The sequence below is a fragment of the Corvus hawaiiensis genome, chromosome 5 (assembly GCF_020740725.1).
Source record: "Corvus hawaiiensis isolate bCorHaw1 chromosome 5, bCorHaw1.pri.cur, whole genome shotgun sequence".
In the NCBI taxonomy this organism is placed as follows: Eukaryota; Metazoa; Chordata; class Aves; order Passeriformes; family Corvidae; genus Corvus; species Corvus hawaiiensis.
The window spans coordinates 23,841,910-23,865,018 of NC_063217.1; the positions used below are offsets into that span (position 1 = coordinate 23,841,910).

Here is a 23,109-nt window from a genome sequence, read left to right on the forward strand (position 1 = left end):
AGGTATCATATTCCTGCCTCATATAATTTTCTCTTTCACCCTAGTCTCTGAACACATACTGAGACATCAAAATTCTTGCACATTTTGCAGAGTGGCATTATTATTTGTAGTGAGTGTTTTACTCTGAGTAATCCAAAGAAACGTCCATTGTGCACTAACATGTTTATTTACACAGTATTGTAAAATAGTAAGGATTGTTTAAAAAGACTAAATACATACCCACAAAAGATATTACTCTGTATCATCTCCACATTTACTGTGCCAAGTTTTGTTATCAGTATTAGTAATTGAATGTATATGTCTGCACCAAGAATAAAAGCATTTTAAAGCACTTCAAAAAGGACTGGTAAGTCATTCTTTCATGTTTAAAAAACTATCTGACATAATACAAATGGAAGTCAATTCAATTTCATTTTTATTTAAATAATGTATATTTATATTCCGTTTCAAATTTTGGTGGATTTGGGGGGGGGGGGGGTTTATGGTTTATGTCTGTGTTGGCTATTAAAAGTCATTGAGCTTTGAAAGGGTAGTTAGTTTAGATCAGCAGCAAATGTAGGTTTAGTACCAGTACTTCATTATTCATAGAGAGAAACTAGAGCATGGAGCACTTCGTCAATTTTTAAATGTTTTTCTCACTAGAGTGTTTCTTCAAAGGGAAAAGTAATGAATCATAAATTAAGAAACATCAGGTTGACTAAGGTTTTTTTCTTTTCTTCCCTGTTTCTCTCCTTTTCTCCTGCATGTCACACTCAGATTGGTTCTCTCCTCTGTTTCGGACTACTTTGCAGCAATGTTCACCAATGATGTAAGGGAAGCAAGACAGGAAGAAATCAAGATGGAAGGTGTGGAGCCAAAGGCATTGTGGGCTCTGGTTCAATATGCATATACAGGTAATTGAGGTGAAAATGACAATTTCATCTAATGTCCTCATGTGAGCATTGTATTCCATTACTAGATTTCAAATGCTCTTTACAAATTATCCACATTATTTAATTTCTTATAAATAAATAAAAAGAGGTCACTGAATATCCTGAGTTGGAAGCAACCTACAAGGATTCTCAAAGTCTGACTCCTGACTCTGCTCAGTACACCCCAACAACCACACCATGTGCCCGAGAGTGTTTTCCAAACACTTCTTGAAGTCTGTCAGGCTGGTGCTGTGACCACTTCCCTGGGCAGCCTGTTCCAGTGCCCAACCACCCTCTGGGGAAAGAACCTTTTCCTAATATCCAACCTAACCCCCTGACACAGCTTCATGCCGTTCCCTTGGGTCCTATCAGCAGAGAGAAGAGATCTGTGCCTGCTCCTCTCCTTCCCTGGTAAGAAAGCTGTAGACCGCAGTTAGGTCTCATTGCTGTTACCTGAGACAATCTGATAGGATAAAGTTTCTCTGATAATACTACATTCAGTTAGTTAACAAATTATATGAATCTATTAAATATATCATGGCTGACAAAAAAAGGAATCTCATTAGGATTCCCTTTCCTTACATCATTATAGATACTAATTTTGAAAATTATTAGTTATCTAATGCTGAGGGTGATGTTTACTAAGCCTTCTATTCTGTCATATAATCTGTAAATTAATCTGTAAATCTGTTGCCTTGGGGTTTTAGGGAATTTGTAAGATTATAAGAGCAAATTAATGTGATCGTTTTGATGTTACTAGGTCGCCTTGAATTAAAAGAAGATAACATTGAGTGCCTGTTGTCTACAGCTTGCCTTCTTCAGCTCTCTCAGGTTGTAGAAGCATGCTGCAAATTCCTAATGAAGCAGCTTCACCCATCCAATTGCCTTGGAATCCGATCTTTTGCTGATGCACAGGGTTGCACTGACTTGCACAAGGTGGCTCACAATTACACTATGGTATGTTGTTACATTAAGTATCATCTGCTTTATTTAGTAAAGAAAATACAGAATGTTTTCCTAAATATAGTACTAATGTTTTTCCCCCAGAAAACCTTCATCATTTTCAAACAAGAATGCACATATGTTCCCATGATGAAAAATGACAAAATAACTTTAAAGTTTCTGATTTAGAGTTGGAAAGAAATAGGAAAGCATTAATGGTTCCCCGTAACAGAAATGGGATTGTGTGGTATGCATTTAAGAAAATAATTCAAAAGCTTGTTCTTATTTCTGACAGTCAAAAACTACAGACTTCACAGCGGGCAAATTGCTATCACCTCTTCCAAAATAACACATTACTAAATAGAAGTGTAAAGTTCCTTTTTTCTAATGAACTGGAGTAGCAGGTTCTAAGTTATTCTTGGAGTATGAATGTGGGCATTCAGCAATATAGATTCTGCATTTTCCTTAATACCTTAGCAATGGGATGTCAGGCATCAAAGAATTTAATCTTAGGCTAGGCAATATGTGACTAAATACAAATTTGCCAATTATATTTTTGAGTTAATTTGTAGAAATTCAGACCTATTAACTTAAGTAAACTTCATCTGCTTAATAGTCATCCTTTTATTTTAATACAAAATGTTCTTTGTTTTTCTTCTCACAAGTGTATTTTCGTAAAGTTATTAGAAGAAGGCAGGAGAACTGTCTCTGGAAGAAGTCAGTTCATCAGCTCTTTGCAGTTTTGTGAGGCATTTTGCTCACTTGTTGATGAAATTTTGCCTAAGTAAGCTCTTGGGACCTGAATGAGGGCATGTAGATACTGCATAAGAGATATGGGAATTAAGATAATACTTAATTTGCTTGTGTGTCATGGCATTACCTTGGCATTAAGATATTGGCTTAGGTCCAAGAGCTGTAATTTATGTCTTGTAATTAGTATTAGAAATCCATGGCTCTTCCTCTTGCTGCCTTAGGTGTTGCTGGTTTAAAACCTTTTTTTTTTTTTTTTTTTTTTAAATTATTTCTTCTTGGCTTAAATTAATTTAGTTTAATATGTATAGCAGTTTAAGATAGGGGGTTTTTTTTGTATATGACACAATGTTCTTCCGCAGCGAATGGATCTCTCACATACTTAATATCATGGACACACTGAAATTTACCAAAGCAGATCAATAAATAATGTGCAGATTGTAACTTAGGTGTTTCTATTCTTGGTCTTCGTTATTGCACAAACAAAAATAAGGAGACTGCAGTTAGGTACAATGTGCAATGAAACAGCAGAGTAAATGTGGTTTATGCCTTTGAGGAATATCAGAATTTATGTCGAGTGAGATCAGTGATAGAAAAAATATGTGAAAAGAGAAACTCCCTCCTCTGACCTACTTGTTCTTTTTCAGAATAAGCCTGTGTTTTGGTCCGGGGCATTGTCATGTCCTTTTTAAGTGGACTGCCAAGATTGGAATAGTAAGAATTATTAGACTAATGCATCTTTAAAGGGGAATGTTGGCATTCCAGTCTTAGTATTCTGACTGGCAGTTCATGACTTAGGGCAAATAGGGGCTGTGAACTTTCTAAAAGCCATTCTTTTACAGCACCTATCTTTCTTTTGTTCAGACCAGAGGAAAATAGGTCTGTGCCTTTTGGCCATTGTTTACTTCAGTGGCAAAATTGTTGCTTTTAAGGCTTTGATGGGAATGAAATTCAAATTAGGTGGATTTTAAAAAGCCATTTTCAAAACTAATTAGTTGTGCTAGATGGATTTTTCCCAAGGCCTCTTTTAATGTTGTTTAGTTCCAACAGAGACATTAAATTGAATTTTAGTAATAATGAGTAATAGAGAAGCAGCTTCTTTAGTTTGAAATGAATGTTGCTATGGAAACTGCATAGAAATGTATAGTCCAATTGAATCTTCAATTAAAATAAATCCCCAAGTAATTTCATTTGTTTAAAAGCTGTTTGAAAAAAGAAAATGTTCAACACTAGTGAGTTCTAGGTACTTGATGCTCTTTCCATTTAGAAGTATTAGAGTGTAAGGGTTAAGTACACCTGTAATAGCTGGCAAAATTCTCCTTATTAAAACAGGGAATAATTTTTATGCTGCATTGGGCTGCATAGAACAGTGTGGGATTATACTGAGTATAGTTTATAGTTCTGGTTCTTTTAAAATACTTGTAGTAGAAGGTAGTGAATAGTATAAAATACTTAAATTTTAATTTACACGTTATTTTCTATGAGTTCTTCTTTGTCAGAAAAATCCCTGATTGCCATTGAACTTTTTTTTACAAGTAAAACAAATTCTCTGTTTTAAAGGTTTTTATGACACATGTAATAATTTTGTAATCATCTTACCTGCTTCATTAAAATACCTTTTCACATGAAGATTTGAAATTCAGGTGAAATGAGCGTTTTTTTAAACTGGAGGAGGAATCAGTGAGTTATCCCACTAGGTCTGCCTCTGTTAATAGGCTTCTTCTGTCTGAGTACATTAGTCATTGGAAAGAATCAGCGATTAAAAATATAATTTAATAAGAAGGATTCAAATGCTGCATTTCTTCATATTACAGATGTATATTATGCTAAAAGGACTTAAGTGTTGCATTACTTTGTTGTTTACTGTGTTGACAGTTGATAAGTTGTTTTTACAGAGAGGAACAGTTTATCAAAACAGGTCAATTTTTGGCATTACAAATCAAAGCTTGAAAAAATCTTCAGTATACATGAAGTGAAACATGAGATGAACTGAAGTGATTAGTAGTGGATTTAATGCTGTAAAAAGAGCACCTCTGATTTTTATGCATCACAGTTTTAAAATAGAGTTGATAGAATCATGAAATGTATCTCAGTAAAGGTGTCTTTTGAACAAAGATTATCCTGTTTTGCTGTAGTTTATGTACAGTATTGGGGGCATACAATCACAAATTTTATTAGACTTGCCAGTATTGTATCTGTTTGCTTTAATGAATTTGTAAAAGCCTTTTTGCACAAAATGCCTTCTGTGCATTTTTATTGCTGTGTTCAAAGTCACAACAAACACCCCTTTTTGACATCTTGTTTGTCAGTTGATAGTGTACCTTGACTGAAAACCAATAGTTCCTTTCCCACAAAAAAGTAAACAAAAGGGAAATTAATACTTTGAGATGAGGAAAAGCTAGCCTGTGTTATGTCCAGAATATGCAATATCTGTGGTGAGTAGTGAGGTGTTCTTACGTGTCAGTAGCTTCTTCAGTAGCCAGATTTTAACTTTCTGATTTAAAACTAATAAAGAAAGAACAGACATTCAAAACTTTGTGTGATAGTGCCTGAGTTAGTCCCTGTGTAATCATTGTTGCTCAGCTATGCATGCTTAAAGCAGAGTGAAAAGTCATTTTGATTTTCATCAGAAGTCTTCAGAAATACATGAGCAGTGATAGTATTACAAGATTCAGATAAAGTTAGTTTTGGAGCTTGTGTGATTTCTGAACAAGCCAATGGATGTTTATGAAAAGAAAAAGTTAAAAGAACAGAGTAACAGATTGGGTCCAAGCACAGAAACTAGGTATTTTTGCAGAAGAAAAGGTGTGGCACACTTGGACTTACTTTCTCCTGTAAGGCAGTAGTTGGGTAACAAAAAATCATTGAAATATGGAGTTATGAGTGGAAGGAGGAATTAAAGAGGGATAATTTGTCTTTTTTTTTCTTGAAACAGCCAGGACAGTTTTTTCTTTTGTTAGTGGGGAGCACGAAGAGAGGAGAAATGTAAATGCTTTTTTTTTCCACAAAAGGCCAGAACCAAAGATTGCCATAGTGCCTAAAACAAGGATTTTACATTCTTGCACCTGAAATTGCTGTCCAAAATATCCTGCTCAGTAATCAACTGACTTGGAAAATACTCATTCACTTTCTTTTTTCACCTGTGAAAATCCAAGATATTTCTGTCTTTCAAGTTCCCTCAGTCCTGCCTAGCACAAAAGGTCAGTACTGCCTTGTCAAGACTGAATAGGTTTCTGCATGCTGCTCAGCCTGTTTTGGAATCCAGAAACAGTGCAGCAAGGAGTCAAGCTGCAATAGCTGTATTCTAAACAAACCCTGCACACACTGCAAGTATTAGGTTGGTTTATTGTTTAACGTATCAGTGAAATCTGAATAAAAGTAAAGTAGATGGTATCTACTGATGACATCTGTTTGACTATTAACAGCTTACCAGGAAGTCAGGTAGCTCAGTTCTTAGTGAATTCATACTTAGTTGACCAGCGGACTGAAGCAGCCAGCAGACAAAATTACATTTCCTGTTTGCTTGTGTTCAGATCCTGTGAGTCAAGCGCCTCTTGCCTTTTGGTTGCCCAAGTTCAGAGTTTAAGCAGAGCTCCGTGGTTAGAGCTGCCTGTTGGGCAGCCTCAGTCCTTCTCAACCTGCAGGTGTCTGATGCTCTCCAAGGTTTTCATCCTTCTGACACGGTGTGCAGAGAGACTAACCATGTCACTGCATCCCACTGTAGGGATTAAATATCATTTAGAAATACGCATTGTGACATCTTATTTTTTTATGTGCTTCTAATATTTTCTTGCACTGTACCAAGTCCAAGGCAAATCTGTGGTTAGGAATATCAGTATTACTCATTATGCAGTTGCTGAAAGATGAATTTGGGGTTATGATGTGAATGAGCATTGAGCATGAGGACTGCATCTCCCTGTCTTAGTTAGTACATAAGCCTCAGGCTACTAATTTGATAAAGTTTCTAAGCTCTTTGAGGAGCTAATTTTGGGTTTGGGAAACTGTTTACTTTCAGGACCAGAAAGCAAGGGATTGAAACTGCAGACCATTTGTTCTCTGAAATATCCTGTTCTTCCACAGAGAGTTCCCATAAGAAGAAGGAAAGAAAAAGCTAATGAGGAGGTTAAGAATGCTAGGAGATACACTGGCTCCTTCTTTTTGTCTTCAGAATATCTGTCTGTAAAGGAAGAGGAACTGTCAGATTCTGATTATAAAAAGCCCAGACATAGGACAAAGAGTGCCTGTATTCCCAGTGGAATGCTTTGATACTCTGCTCAAAAGGAGTCTCTGCTGTAAAAATAGAATGGGAGCAAGAGGAAGTTGAACTTGTTCCCATCAGAAAGCAATGGTCTGCAAGCAACAAGAAGGAAAATCAGGCTTTTTACACATAACAGCTGTTGAAGTGATGAAATCCAGTTGGAAAAAAGCTTTCCAAAGAGGATCCCTGATTGACTTATGCAAGATGAGCTTGTTGTTGCCTCCAGAGACAAAAGAACTTTTCATGCAAGTGCTTTCCCCTTCCTCTTCCTGTGATACGGATAGACAATTTGGAAAGTTTAAGGTAGTAAGTGTTGGTGTTTCACTTTGTCAGAGTTCACTGCCTGTTCATTCAGCAAAACTAAAAGCACAGCTCCAGCTTGCATACTCTCTAGGACAGAGAACCAACAAAAAAGCAGTCAGTGGAAAAAATGAACTCAATGGAATATGAATTCCTGTGAACTGCATGTTTAAACTGTGGAAATAATTTTGATAACTTCTCAGATTCAATTTTACTACCAGGCATTTAGTATCAGAGTGAAGTAAATAGCAATGCATGTGTAGTGCTTCTGAATATTGGTTTTTTAATTCACTTTTTTTTCATTTTAACTTTTATTTTGTAATACAAATAGTTAAATGAATTAAAGAGGGAAAGACAACTCTATCTCCCTTCTAATCTACTATAGCTTTCGCATGAAGTACTTCTTTTGTGTAGACAGTTGGATCTTTGTTGTAGGAAAGCTTTTCAGATATTAAGTATTTTCAGATACTAAATGTAAAAGTGTTCTTTCCGAATTCCATCCACAAGTAGAATTATGCACACCAATAACATTTGCAGTTATTTTCCTGATTTCCGGAATTACCCATGGAGTGGAGTCACTTTGATCTTTCCCCTTACACACCTTGTAGCCATCTTATATACATTTGGCTTTCATGTAAGGTGCACTGCTTACACCTAATTAGTTTTTTCCTCTTCGCTCAGCTTTTTTTTTTTATTAGTCAATATCTTTGGAGTACTGAGGTATAGCTTTGAAAGCGTCTAGACCAAGCAATAAAAAAGAAGTGTTAACTTTTTTCTTTGTTGTCATGATGCCCATTGCATATATAATACCAAACTGTACTTTCATTTTTGTTGCCATTTTAAATATTTAAATGCCAATTTAAATATTAAAAATTTAAATGTATCTGTTTTGCAGTGCATCTCTTGCTTCTTCTTGCCAGTTTCTCCCCTTTTTGGACCTAAAAATCATGGTTTTTTCCAACATGTGCTTCTAATCTACAGGTTTTTTATTAGCATGCAATTCTTTCTTTTTAAATCATTAAACAAGACTAAGTAAGTACTAAGTAAGGCTAATTTTCATATTAGGCCCAGTTAGACATCCCTGTTTGTGGATCTAACGCATTTTGTTCTCCAGGTGTTTTGGAGGTGCATATGATGGCAGACCAAAATCAGCATCCTGTTAGCTGGCTATCTAGCAATCCACAGTGCATTTAATAAATTGATTGTAACACTGTTATCGTCATGAAGCTACTCTTAGTTTTGAGTATGAATTTAGCTGGAGTTTGAGCTACCAAAATACAAGAATATGTTGTGATTTTACTTCTCTGCTTTTGTGTTGCTTTGCTTTGCTGCCTTGTAAAGGTATATGGGGAAAGAGGATAGACATGACCTTTTTCTGTTACATTCAGGTTTTTCACTGTAAGTTCATGGTGCTGATTGTGTTTCTACATACTTCTGCTATTTCTGCCTAAATTGATCAGAATCCTTACAGAATATGCTGTAAGTCCTTGTATTATGAAGTAATTGGATATCAGTGTAGGACGTGTTACATACTATGAATTTCTTATTTTGAAGTAAGGATTTGTTGCTGAAAATGACAGGATGAAAGTTAGAAGATTGAATCCTATCCAAATATTGTTAATGTAGCAAGGCATGTGTAATATTGTGGATTCTTTGTATGTTTTGCTCCCCAGCCAAATCAGATCAATTGTATAAAACCTACAAAATAGTAAAATAAACTTAAAATATTTGATTTTAAATCAACAATGAAATTGTTAGTGTTGTTTATTTCCTCTGAAAACTTAATGCCACATTTTTATCTAGCAGTAATGAAAACAGTTACGTGTGCCCAGTTGTTGTAGCATGTTGTGCTTTCTGCTTGATAACAGGAACAAACTGCATCTTTTTAACTATACTTCAGAAATTATTTCTTCACTTTGCAGTGCCAAGATAGTAACACCCACAACCTATGGCTCATTTCCATCTGTACACTTCCCTCAGTTGTTTCAGAACATCTGTCTGTGAGACTGAATGACTGAGTTGGGGAAATGATCAGGGGTGAAAATAATTCAGTACTTTAAATTCTTCTTTGGTGTTCCTCCCAAGTCAGTACTACAGTGGGACAACTGAGAGATGGCAAGAAGGAAGGAAAAAGAGGGGAAGATATAGCAGGTGTTCCATAAAATGTCTTTAAAGTATGATGTCACCTCTATTAAAATATTTTTCTTTTTCAGGAGAACTTCATGGAAGTAATTAGAAATCAAGAATTTCTGTTATTGCCAGCCACTGAAATTGCTAAGCTTTTAGCAAGTGATGACATGAATATTCCTAATGAAGAAACTATACTGAATGCACTACTTACGTGGGTTCGACATGATTTGGAACAGAGAAGGAAAGATCTCAGTAAACTCCTGGCTTACATTAGACTGCCTCTGCTTGCTCCACAAGTAAATTGTTCAATTCCTCTCTAGTTTATACCATGGTTACAGTGGGCATAATGTTTACAGCATAGATATATTGATAGTGACATATCAGAAATTTTATAGTGATTTGGATTCTTAGAGCTGCATGTAAGGACTTGGTATGTTATATATAACATAATTAAAAGATTTTCAGTTTTATAGTTGATGAATTAAAGATATTTGAGAGAAATTAAATTAGAAGATTAAACAACCTGCTGAAACTGAAACCATTGCAAGCAGAGATGCAGATACACTTAAAAAAAATCTTCAGGAAATACTGTGAAACTGTAGCATTGGAAGCAAAAAACTCGTAATGAATTATTAGTTTTATTGGTTGTTTTTATGCATCTCTTTGTAGATAGCATTCTGTCATCTCTCTGGTTAATGCAAGCAGTGTCCTAAATATTTGTAAGTTTCTTTTTGCTAAAAATGAATGTTTGTCAGCCTCTTAAGCTGTAAAGTGGCAAACTTTACATCTCTGATAAATAATGAAAAAGATGATTTAGCAGTTTCTGAATTACAAGATGGCTCAGATTCCTTTTAGACAGGAATTCTTAGTACTGGAGTGTCTGCACTACCTTTCTCCTTATCAGATTTGCAGTTACTATGATTTCGTGCTAATGTGTCATTTGTAAATGCTGTTAGAAATGCTTTTAGTACAAGGAGCTGTGTAAATAATAAAACTTCGAAAAAATGTACTTTCAGTAAGCCCATTCTAAGTTCTTTGAGTGAGGAATATTTATAGTAGTTTTAGTTTCAAGAGCCTGCAGGCAAAATTGCATTTCTTTTTAAATCAAGTAGAATAGCTTTCAGAGACTGAGACTCTGTGCAGTGAGAAATTCTTTATAGGCTGAGTGGGTTAGAAACTGTAGAAAATGTAGGTTGCATCTTTTTGTTGCAGAACTCACATTCACACAGTGTTGCTTTAAATATTATATGCTGCTTGTCCATCAGAAAAATATATTGAAAGTCTGAATTGCTCATGTTGTGTTGCAGCCTTAGTTTTTCATGCATGCGTGTGTGACAGTGCCTGATTTAGGACAATAAGAATTAATTAATTTATTTTTTATGTATTTTTAAACTGTGTGTAATTCTGTAGCATTGCACACTAGCAGTTAAAAGACAGCTTTTAGTTTATTGTTTTATAATCACAGAGTGTCCCTATGAAATGATACAAGTGGTCTTTTGGGTCAAAAGAAGAAACAATGAGAGGTATGAAAGTAAAGAATGAGATTAAGTTCCCTCTACTAATTTACATGAGAACACTTTTCATTTGCTATTTTAAATAGTGAGAACTGTAGCCAATTAGAGAAATGCTGCAAAACTCTCAATCTTCTGAAAAGTCACTGATGAAAGGCTTTGAAAGGGTTTTTTATTCTCTCTGTGATTGTTAATTATGTTTTCTGTCATATTTTGTGTTATTTTGCCTGATACTGAGGTGTTCAGGTTTAGCCATCTGTACTTACCTGTATCTGTTCTGGAACCATGGTTATCATGTTTGCCACTTTGCAGCCCTAAGGCAGCTTTAAGCCAGGGATATTCACACCATATTGTGCCCAACTGTTTCACAGCGAGCCCCTTTAGTACTTCTGATGACTGAAGTCACAGCAGTTCTGTACCTGTCAGTGGTTGGCTGTCAACAGCTCAACAATGACATCTCATTCTGGTTTGTGGACTTGCATGTTTAATAGTCACAAAGTGTTTGGATTTTGGATTTTCAGAAGCATCTGCTTTTTTTTCTCTCTCTTTTTCTGACAACTGTCCAAGTCCCAGTGGGGCACTTCATTTGCTTTTTTCTCTGTTATTCATGCCATGTTGTGGAGCTCAGAAAAATGCCAGTTGTCCAGACTTCTAATAATTAGAGTTGTGACTCTCAAACTACTAATAATTTTTTTCCTGCAGTTTGGTAAATACGGCGTACAAACCACTCCAGAATCTTTGAACTTAAAAACTTCTATTAGTAGTCTTTAGTTGAATTTTATTTAAGTATATTTAAGATTTAAAAGTTGCCAAATTTGCTTGCAATCTTGATATAAAAATTTTAACAAAGGCTTTTATTAGTTGATACACTGTGATATTGGTCACTGTCAGGGTGAGGAACAGAATATATATTAAAATATTCAGCCTGTGCTGAAAGGGCTTTTACAGACCTCTGCATTGGGTGAATTTGGAAATAAAAGCATGAGGTTGAACTGACTTACATACCCAGAGCCTGTTTCCATTTTCTTGAACATTCCTGCATGGCAATGGAACTCAAGGAGATTATGTTTCCTTTCTTTGGATCATTCAGCTTAAATCATCCATTAAGATCAGATGGCCTTCCTCTTTAAATATTTATTTATTTATTTAATGGTTTTGCTTAAAATGTGAATGTTCTGTTTATTAGTTCAATTTTACCCTAGCCTTTTTTACATGACCATTTTGAAAATACAGAGACTTTAAATCAGGCAGTAGAAGGGTTTGTATAAAATATTATCTTGGTAGTCATGGTTTTATTCTTCATGTAGTTTATAGCAATACAGCTTGTTTGCTTTTCTTTCTTTTTCACAGTTTCTGGCAGATATGGAGAACAACGCACTCTTTAGGGATGACATTGAATGTCAAAAACTCATTATGGAAGCAATGAAGTACCATCTGTTGCCAGAGAGACGACCTATGTTGCAAAGCCCTCGCACCAAACCTAGAAAATCTACAGTGGGCGTTTTGTTTGCAGTTGGAGGCATGGATGCAACAAAAGGTATTGGCTTATGTAATGTTTAGTTGATGAGCTGTTTTGGTTCTTCTTAAAAGAAATGTTTGATAGATTTTTTTACAACCTGTTAAATCTAAAATTCAAGGATTCTGCAGTACAGAACATGAAATATCTAAAGTGTATACTGTTTATTAGGTTAAAAAGGCCTATATATCTTTGATAATACTGTAAATGTTCTGGAATCTAGAGTTTTGATTTGAAATTACCATAGGAATAGCTGAGTTCTGAGTAGTGAAGTGTTTAATTGAATGAAAACTATTCTTTATTTACTTGAGGGAGCAGTACTTTGGAAAATGAAGAATATGACTGAAAGGCCACAAAGGTGACCTGCACATGCTTTAAAAAAAAAACAGAACAACAAAAATATTTTGACTAATTGTTAAATAGTTCTGTCACAACTACTTGGATTATTTTTTTCATAGAAAATTCCATACTTTTTAATGGTAATTAGAAGGAATCTGGCAAGTTAGGAAAGTTATGGCAGAGAAAATGTTTTCTTAAATTTGTTGTTTTAAAGCTGTTTTTCAGTACGTCATGTCACATACCATCAGCTTTTTTGTCTAATATTACAAAACAGTTGATTTCGATATACAATTGTGTTCCAGATGGTTGGTTTATATTCCTAATATTTCTATTTCTAAAGGCTTGATTCTGCAAAGCATTTACAAAACCTGTTTTTTGTCTTGAAAAGCACCAAGAAAGTCATCCTTTGTAACGGTGCAGGTAATTGCTGAGGAAGTCAAAAAAGACTATTTGTCTACACAGACTTAAGAACATGCTGCAGGATATAATGGTGTCTTGTGGGATCAGCATAATGCTAAAATAAAAACTATCCTAGTACTTCAAAACTTTTTTCCCCATATATAACTTGCATATATTGTCATCAGGAGCTACAAGTATTGAAAAATATGAACTTCGTACCAACACATGGACTCCAGTTGCAAACATGAATGGACGAAGATTACAGTTTGGAGTTGCAGTTTTAGATGATAAATTGTTTGTTGTTGGTGGCAGAGATGGACTGAAAACACTGAATACTGTGGAGTGCTACAACCCTAGATCAAAAACTTGGAGTGTAATGCCACCTATGTCCACTCATCGTCACGGTCTTGGTATGTACAGTTCTGTAAAGGCTGATTGCATATTTTTTAAAGGTTACCTGGTTTAGGATTGGTCAAAAAAACATTCAGAAGTTAACTTTAGGAGGGTGGAAATTTTGTTTTAATGCCAACTGCTTATTCAATATCTTTTCTCCTTCAGATTGTATTGAGGATTGTATTTGGTAGCATTGGCTACCAAAAGAATTCTTTTTTTTTTTTTTTTAATTGTGGTGCACACTGGACCGTCACTAAGAAATTCTGATCTTTATTCCTCTTATCCAGAAGTGACTGTTTTTCATATCTGTATTTTAGGAGTAGCTGTATTGGAAGGTCCCATGTATGCTGTAGGAGGACATGATGGCTGGAGCTACCTGAATACAGTAGAAAGATGGGATCCACAGGCTCGTCAGTGGAACTTCGTAGCTAGTATGTCAACTCCCAGGAGCACTGTTGGTGTAGCAATATTAAATGGAAAGTATGTGAAGGCAATTTCTGTTTTCAAATGTAAAATCTCATTATTTTAATGTAATTACAGGACCATCCTAAGTGACTATTAATTTCGATAGATTAATTGCACTTGATAGATACCAGTTGGTAGTATTAAGAGCCAAGTTTCTTCATTCACAGAAAAGATACTGTGCTGGGTCAAGCAAGCTTCTCCGCATCACTACAGCTGTATGCCAAGTGTTCTAGCGCCCTCATCATCCTACTGACCGTCAGCTGGACTTGCTCCAGTATGGCCAGATCCTTCTTATACCAAGAACCTGCTGCATTAGAATATGAAATTTGGCAGAAAATAATCCTCTTGTATTCCAGCTGGTTCCCAGAGATCAGAGGGGCTGGGTGCAGCTGGGCCTAATTCCTGTTTATAACCAGTTCAGCACTGTAAGTCTGGTTGCATTCAATACTTTCACAATCACAGATCCACAAACAGTGTGGTTTATTGAAACTACAGAAATGCAGATTCAGAGCTGCTGTTGATGAATGCACTTACTGCATCAGCACTAAATATACTAAGGCAAACCAATGATAAACTAAGCTAAATTAGCACTTCAAACTAAATTAACCCTTAATTAAGCTTAGTTTCACCTGGGTATGCACCTACACAGTTGGAGATGCAATTCTTATTAAAGAAGTACCCCAGCATTGGGGGGGTGGAGAGGAGAGTGAGTTATGTTTTGCCAGCATGACTACAGGAATACCACAGCAGACAAAGCTACTGATTGACTGAGTAGTACTGTGGTTGTGGCAGAATATTTACACTCTATTATCCACAAATTTGCACTTCCTGCTTATGTGCTGTCTGATACGTCTCCCTTGAGCTATTTGAATGCTCTCAGGTAAAAAAAGTTTTTCATACTTTTTTTATTTTGGAAGCCTAGTGACTGGTAAATTAGTACTGCTGAAAGGCAGCTACAAAGGGTTCTGTGATATCTGGGACAAGTCCAAGAATGAGTGGAAATGCTCACTGCCTACAGGAAGGAGGGATGAACTTGATCAACCAGCAAGCAGAGTGCCTTGGCTGCCTTGGAACTGCAGTCTCAGATACCTAAGTTAGGTCTAAAGCTTGCTGTATATCCAGCAGAGGGTCCCAGGTGTGATGAAAAGCACCAGAATTAGAGCCTCACATTTCCCTGTTAGTATGGAACATTGCCTAGACTCTTAATGGAGACACAACAAAAGATCACTACAGCTGACAATTTTAAAATGCATGCAGCATTTCAGATGCAGGAGCAGTAATTTCTGCACTTTCCTGTAATGTATGTCTGTAACTTAGTAAGTTTCAGATGGTTGGATCAAAACCTTCATATATAGAAATTAATATGTCTCTCTCCATGTCCAGAGTGTGAAATCACTGCATAAGTAATCAAAACTCTCTCATGTTTTGAGGGAAGGTAAAGTTGGGAGATTCACAAATGTTACGTTGCATAAAGGATTAATTTTAGTCATGATTTTAGTTTATGGAACTGCAATAGAGTTTTACAGTAACCTTCAGTACATTCCTTACCTTAAACAAGTTGTATTGCTAAACATAGAAACTTCTGTGGAATATTTTTTAAAGTATATTAAAATTGTTACTGAGAAGGACTAGATCAACCATATTTACAAGATGTTTGTATTTAAGTTCCTTGGTAAGTATATTTAAAAAACCAAACACTAGTATTACCCAAACTGAGAACATCTTGAATAGTGCTTCATGGTAACTGTTGTAAATTGTTCACACTATCATTATATACTAATGTTTATATGATTATTTAGCCATACATAGGCTCTGAAAGGATTTTGTTAATGTTATTTGAGGTGATCTCGTACTGGATTTTACTTCTGATGCATTGCTTCCTTTTTAGAATGACTTCTGTGTTCCTGCTTTTCCAAATAATAGTGCTGGGCATGTCTGCTGCTATTCCTAGATTGCTCAAAAACTCTCTTCATAAACTCTTTATCAAGTTTGATTATTTGATTAGTTTTAAAGGTTCATCAGTGATTGAGTCCTCCTAAACCCAATTTTTTTTATTCATTTCAGCCCTTCCAAATAGTTGAAATCCTTTGTTTGTACCAAATGCTAGAAACCTTTTTGTTAGGACTAAGCAAATTGGGCCACCTAGTGGGTGTGAGGGATTTAAAGTAGTGCTGTCAGTCATGAACTAAAACCCAGGTCCAGAAAAGCACTTGAATGCCTAAGATGAGGCAGGGTAAAGATGGTGCATGCACAGATCCACTACTGAATTTGTCCTTCTGACCCAGCAAGTCATGTGTGTAATTTTGAAATTGCTAGTTATAGGCAGAGGTTGGAACATAAATGCTGTGTAAGATATTCAATTTTCTGTAAATATTGTTATTATGCATTGTTTGTTACAATAGGAAAAGACTGGAGCAAAGTCTTGCCTAAGTTTTCACAATAGAGCAGTCTACTGAAAGTTGAAAGTCTCCTTCTAAACCTCCCTTTTTAACAAACTTGGAATCCTTCATGTTTCAGTAGAAACTGTCTTATTCAGACAACATTTATTGTCTTCTTTTTTGTTTTGTTTTACTTTGTAGGCTTTATGCAGTTGGTGGTCGAGATGGAAGTTCTTGTCTTAAGTCAGTAGAATGTTTTGATCCTCATACAAACAAATGGACTCTCTGTGCTCAGATGTCAAAAAGAAGAGGTGGTGTAGGTGTAACCACCTGGAACGGGTTCTTGTATGCAATAGGTGGCCATGATGCTCCAGCATCCAACTTAACATCCAGGCTGTCAGACTGCGTAGAAAGGTAATAATACACTGATGAAGGCATATCCTGCCATGGGATTCTAATAGTGCTACTCTATAGAGTGATTTATGGAAAGAGCTGAAAGTAGAAACCCAATAAAATAGGTGTGTTATTTTTAGCATGAACAGAGGAAACTTACATATAAAAATATGCTGTGTAGTCATACTATAATTCAAAATGTTACCAGATTATTTAAAGCAAATTCTCCCTAATACAATTCATCTAGATTATTTTAACAATCTCATTGAATGAATTATGACTTATAACTGAAACAACTTGGAATTTAATGCTTTTAAAAATGAAGCAGATTTCATGGAAGAAGTCTGAATCTATTCATATAATAACTTTCAAAGAAGTTAACAATAAGGTTTTGTGGATCTTTATATATCTAATTCTTTCTTGTATCCCCTAATGACAGTGGGAAACTGGCATGTAATTCAGTCATTCCAGAATTGGTACATCTTTATGTAAAGTGATTAATGAATGACTGTATCACAAATTGCAGAAGCACACGTGATCCATAAAATAATTTTAAAAGATAGTAAATACTTCATAATTCACTGTATTAAATCTTCACTGGCATTTTAGGTATTTCTGAACTATGCTTTCATTCTCTCCCTGCTCCGCCACCACCAGTTGTAAAACTTTTCTTCTTCCCTGGTATCTCCCAACACTTACAGTAAGTCTTCATCGCCCATATTCTTCTTTTACTAAATTTATTAATGCCAGGAGATATGTTTCACCCTTCACCCCCCAAAAACCCCAAACAAACAAAAAACCACAAACCAAACCAAAGCACACCACAAAAAAATCCACCACAAAAGAGCTGTAGTTTTCAAACTTTCAGAGCCCTAGTAGACCTGGAAATACAGTGTGGCCCATAGCCCTTAACATGTGGAAGTTGCACTAAAAAGACCCCAGAAAGGTTTGCAGATAGGAAGCTACTTCTTAGCAAATACCGAATTTTTAGGGCAATACAGATAATCAGAAGCCCAAGAGAAGCGTGGATGTTAAGAGAAGCAATATGTCTGTGTATTTTTCTAAATCAGTGTTCTCTGAAACAAAGTTACAGAACTCATGACTTTAATAAATAGGAATCATCTTATAATGCATTTTGTCCTTGCTCTTTAAGTGAGTTGAAATTGAAGACCATCAAATTCATGGAACTAGTTCCTTGAAAAAAATTAAAGAATTAAGGAATATTAATTTAAAAGATCTGTTTTTTATTACCACACTAAGCTTCTGAATTATATTTTGCAATAAAAGTTGCTATTCCCAGATAAATACAATTGCTTATAAATTATAAGATAATTGGGAAAGTAATTTCTACATGTAGCTTACTAATCACCCTCTTCTATTTGCATATGTGCTTCAGGTAGTGTTTTCATGTTACAGTTATGCTTGCATGCATTTGTGTAATACTTTGACTAGAGAACAGCAAATGAAATTGTTAGAGCTCTTTGTATCTATGCTCTTCATGCAAAAAAATTAAGACTAGCGTCTTTCAAACTTGTTTTTAGCAAGTGTGAAATTAGGATGGCCTCTTAGCCAAATAATTATTTTCTTTGTATAGTTCTTTAGAGCCTTCAGAGCTCTGTAATTATATCAGTTCTGCTGTAAGCATCTGTAGTCTTAAAAAAGATTGCCTCTTTCAGTCAGATTAAAATATATTCCTTGACATAAGTGTAGCGTGGAATCTCCTATGTAGTTCTCAATTTGACTTGTAAAGAATGTTGATAATGTTCTAGAACCACACAATGTTTTTCATTAAACCATCTGCTGTTTACTGTGCTGATACTTCTGATTCCAAAAGTGTTGTAAATTTTAAGTTTTGCATTTCCCAATTCATTTGCATAGAATTTTCTCAAACTGGGTCATATTTTTGAAATTGGTAATCTTAGTAATAGTAATCTTAGTACCAAACCCTATTTTACCAGCCTGTGCTTTGATATACAGTAATTACCACTTAAAACAAGCACTTGCTCTACTATGGTGTAGCAGCAGAACTGTTCGCGGCATGGTATGTTTGGTTACACTTAAAATGTCGTAAGAGCAGCTGTATATGTCTGTATTACTATTTGGAAAGCAGCACGAAGTAGGTATCTGGCTAGTAGTAACTGTGTTACCAGATGACTAAAGAAACAGTTTCAAAGGGAGGGGAATTGAGGGGGGAAAAGTCCTTTGAAATTAACACCCCAATCTGTATTGTCCTGTTTTCTACTACCTTGACAGCATCAATTCCAGTACACTTTTTTTGTTGTTGTTGTTGAATTTTGGTAACAGTTTAAGAGCATAACACAAAGTATCTTTTAGGTATGATCCCAAAACAGATATGTGGACTGCTGTGGCCTCTATGAGCATTAGCAGAGATGCAGTGGGAGTGTGTCTTCTAGGTGACAAGCTGTATGCTGTTGGAGGATATGATGGTCAAACATATCTTAATACAGTGGAGTCTTATGATCCCCAGACAAATGAATGGACACAGGTATCGTTTCTGATCAGACCATACACTACTATTAATATTGTTATTTCAAATGTGCCTCTTTTTACAAGGAGAATTCAAATACTCCTTCTCTAAAAAGCGCTTTATTACTTGTCTGTTGTGAGTCTCTCTTTTTTTCCTTTGTCTACCATCTTGAGATGACTTATCCTGAACAGACAGTTGTTAATTTCTAATAAACTGCCCTTCTTTCTTTGGCAAGAGTATAGGTATTTTCTTTGGCAATTTCAGCTATTTTAAATAAAATATATTGCCATGTTCCCCAAACTCTCATAAAGGATTCTGTTTACATGGCTTCCTGTTCTGAAGATAAATGATAAATGTAGATTCGTTTTAGCTCTAATGTGTCTCTCAACATTGATTTCTTCAAGGTTTTGGTCATTTTTTCATAAATAATCCCTTCCTGAGGTGAATGCTATGTACAGTCTATGCAGCTTTCAAAAAGCCTTTGCCCATTTTTCTTTTTGCAGCTTTGAAATAAAAATAATTCTTCAGTTCATGCTCAGAAACCATTACTTTCAGTTCAGAGCTTGGTTACTTTTATATAGCTCCAGGAATGTGTGTTGTGTGGGAAGAGCACGCACAAGGACATCCTGAGCTGACTGTCCTTTGGTGTCTAATGCTCTTTGAGATACCCTAAGGTATCTACATCCACAGAAGGTTGGCAGATACAACACATAATCTGTGGGAGACCAAGACCCTCCTGGAGTCCAGTTGCAGACCAGGATGAATGTCCAAGCTCATTTGTAATAGCATCAGACACCATTATTTAGGCAGCTGAATTCTGAACCACCTGAATATGCTATCCTGGCAATAGCCCACATTCTTAATTCAAAAAGAGGACTAAACTACTGTTAATCAAAATCTCTGTAACACAAAAAACTGAGCTGTCCATTTCCCCCCACTGCGTACTGCTGCAAGCTCTTAAAAAACAAGTCGTCAAGGAGGCTCGTCAGAGCTTGGGGCCTTCACTGGTACTGGTAATTATAACCCATGGCATTGTTAGTCCTGCTAAAGAAAAACAAACTGTACCAGAGGACAGAAACTGTGCTTCTCACTATTGCATCTAAATGAATCTCACATGTCTAGGCAGTGACCATCTGTATGCACCTTTGTATCCTTAGCCATGGCCCTCTATATCTCACTGAATGCCGTGATCCCAGTATGTAGAATAGTGTCAAACCCTTCCCAGGGGGATTTGGAAATATTTGTGCACCTTCTTTCTCTCTTGTTATGTCAGCAGTCTGCCACCTCTTCATCTTCACACAACTCAAGAGAAGGTAGTGGAATTTTCTCAAGAGAAGGTTGTCAGAGCCAAAGACAGCTCTATAAAAGTCTGTTGTTCCTGGGAAAAAAAAAAAATAGGGGAGTTGGCATAAACAGCCTTTTTCATCGTCAGGATAGTCTCTGTACCACTTGGTGTGCTATTCACATACACTGCAATACTATGAAGGTGAAAAGGAGAAGTGGAGTGTTAGAAACTAATGTCCTCTGTTCAAGTCCAGCAGAATCGCAGCAGAAAAGGGTCTTGCCAGAAGTAACTTCTGTTTGCAATTGAAGAATAATGACTGGGAAATATATTCTGATTTCAAGAACTCTTAACAGGATTTTATCAAATAATCAAGTAAAGAGGAGAGGTTGCCCCTATAATTGTAGTCATTTTCTGTTTCTGAGAAATGCATTATTTTACCGCCCTTTACTCAGTTGTCTGAGTGTCTAGCTCAGGTATCCAGTTTGTACTAAAACAAAGGTTTCTTTTTCCTATAATACTGAATAATTGAAATTATCAATAAGAATTGCTTGATGTCCTTAGGCTTGCTATTGTTTTCAAAGTGCTTCACTCTGTCATATGAAATATATTTTCATTTTCTGTGTGTTTGTATACAATTTTGGACCAATTTGTAAGTCACGTTAACAGAGCATGGGTGATATTGTTACTGCTGCAGCCATGTAATTAGGGGGAAAAATTACTTAAAGCTGACTGCATTTATCTCACGGATGGTTTGTTTGTTTGTTTGTTTGCTTACAGGTTGCACCACTGTGCTTAGGAAGAGCTGGAGCATGTGTTGTGACTGTAAAACTCTGAATTATTTTCTCTGGGAAGGTGACATTCTCCTGCGTGGACTCAGAGGATTACTTTTTCCTCAAGCAAACTACCAGTGAACCAATGAACACCAGGTGCAGGATATCTACCACAGCAAATTGTTTGGTCTGAAGTTGACATGAACATGTTGTTCTTATGGACCAATATTAAGCACTTTTTAAAAACTTATCTTTGTTACGCATATGTTACAAGAATTCTACTTGTAAGAAAGTCAGCTGCAACCTGCCAGTTGTCAGCAGAGGACTTCTGTTTAGGAAGCACTAAGAAAATGAATGAACTCGCTATAATAATCACATGTTCTGGATCCAGGGCCTTGATTTCCCCAAACATGCAGAGCAATGATGCTATAAATGGATGTACTTTGATATAATTGGGTCTGTCTCTGGGTGAAACAAGTTAAAGGATTGGACCCCATAGATTTAATTTGCCTGTAATAAACACGTTTGGCTATAGCTATCTGAGTGACTACAAGGCAGGCTGACAAACCAATGCAAACTATTGTAAATGGCAGGTGTAATGCCTCCCTTGGAAATGAAGTTGTGTATTTGGTGAATCTTTTGCACTTTTTATCATCATTCCTAGTTTAGAGAACTTTTTATTTAACCAAAGCCTTATTTTAAATATTGTCTTATGCTAACAGAAACCTGCTATTTAATAATTTCTGACAGATATTTTTGACATCCAGTGTACTTTTTAGATTTTCAAAGTTGTTATGCAAGATGCAGACCATCATACCTTTTTCTCTGCTTTGGTTCTTGTATTTACTTTGCTATTTGTATGAGTTATTCGAAGAATTCTAAAGTGTGATTAACAATTAACCAATTTAAGTTTAATATTTGCACTTTGGAATTTTTGAAGCATTCCATTACATCTAGACTAATTACATTTTTACATGAGGCTTTGCACTACTATGAAAAGTATAATTTTGTAAGATGAAGAAATTGTCTGTCTTTCCTGTAAGTTTATTTAAAAATGTAAAGGGCCCAATCCTGCAAGACGCTCAACTGCCACCATTTAAGCATGTTCAGCATCTTACAGGAGAGTGACGTGTGCCTCGCAGGACTGTATCAAATTAGTTACCTTATTTAACAATTACCTGATTTTTTCATATACTTTATAATTTGCCTTTCTCGAGCCCTCTGCTGTTACACCGAATTGCTTTGATTTGCCTTTCTCGAGCCCTCTGCTGTTACACCGAATTGCTTTGAACTGTCTACATGTTCTCGGGAGAAGCCTTTTTGTATTTGCTTTTACGTGCCTTGTCCCTTATGTTTCCCAAACAGCACCGCGCGTGAAAAACGGGAAGATGTGAACTCATCGAATGTTTTGGGTTTGGTTTGGTTTTTTTTTTAAAGTTTGAAGTGCCCGATACCCAAAGTCCTTTGTACATTTGTAATTTTAAACGTGTGTTTTAACGCTCTCGGCGAACTATTTATTGTTTTAAAAGAAATCGGTGACACTTTGTGATGAAGCTTTGCAGTTGGAATACAGCTGATCTCAAGAGGCTTTGCTGGCGGGTGTGTGCCTTTATTCCTCACTTAGAGCCCGTTCTGCGTGCCTGCGATCTAAAAACACTCCTTTGTCTCTGAGTACTGCCCATACCCCGCTCTGGGAACCGCGGCCCCACGCAGAGCTCCTCCCGCTGGGGCGGGGGCCGGTCTCTGGTCTCTGCCCGCTCCGTCTCCGGGGTAACTGCGGCGCCGTGGGCGGGCGGCGCATGCGCGGTGCTGGCGCTGGCGGCCCGCGCTGGCCGCGATGAAGGTGGGTTTGGGCGGCCGCGGGCGCCGGGGCGGGGGCGG

At 36.3% G+C, this 23,109-nt stretch overlaps 2 protein-coding genes across 9 annotated transcripts in view; both read left to right on the top strand.

Moving 5' to 3' along the window:
- The window catches only part of KLHL5 (kelch like family member 5), a 49,507-nt gene extending 26,691 nt beyond the window's left edge, over window positions 1-22,816 (top strand). For 6 of the 7 annotated variants that reach the window (XM_048304338.1, XM_048304339.1, XM_048304333.1 and 3 more), the window contains 9 exons: window positions 757-893; window positions 1,672-1,868; window positions 9,375-9,587; window positions 12,153-12,339; window positions 13,242-13,466; window positions 13,767-13,929; window positions 16,494-16,706; window positions 19,020-19,191; window positions 21,236-22,816. In XM_048304338.1, coding sequence (XP_048160295.1) covers window positions 757-893; window positions 1,672-1,868; window positions 9,375-9,587; window positions 12,153-12,339; window positions 13,242-13,466; window positions 13,767-13,929; window positions 16,494-16,706; window positions 19,020-19,191; window positions 21,236-21,292 — 1,564 coding nt within the window. In that variant the 3' untranslated portion in view covers window positions 21,293-22,816. The remainder of the gene's footprint in view (window positions 1-756; window positions 894-1,671; window positions 1,869-9,374; window positions 9,588-12,152; window positions 12,340-13,241; window positions 13,467-13,766; window positions 13,930-16,493; window positions 16,707-19,019; window positions 19,192-21,235) is intronic. The other variant, XM_048304337.1, reaches the window with a different exon arrangement.
- A 180-nt stretch (window positions 22,817-22,996) lies between these two features.
- The window catches only part of WDR19 (WD repeat domain 19), a 39,503-nt gene continuing 39,390 nt past the window's right edge, over window positions 22,997-23,109 (top strand). The window contains exon 1 of one of the 2 annotated variants that reach the window (XM_048304330.1): window positions 22,997-23,071. In XM_048304330.1, the coding sequence (XP_048160287.1) occupies window positions 23,066-23,071 (6 nt within the window). In that variant the 5' untranslated portion in view covers window positions 22,997-23,065. The remainder of the gene's footprint in view (window positions 23,072-23,109) is intronic. The other variant, XM_048304329.1, reaches the window with a different exon arrangement.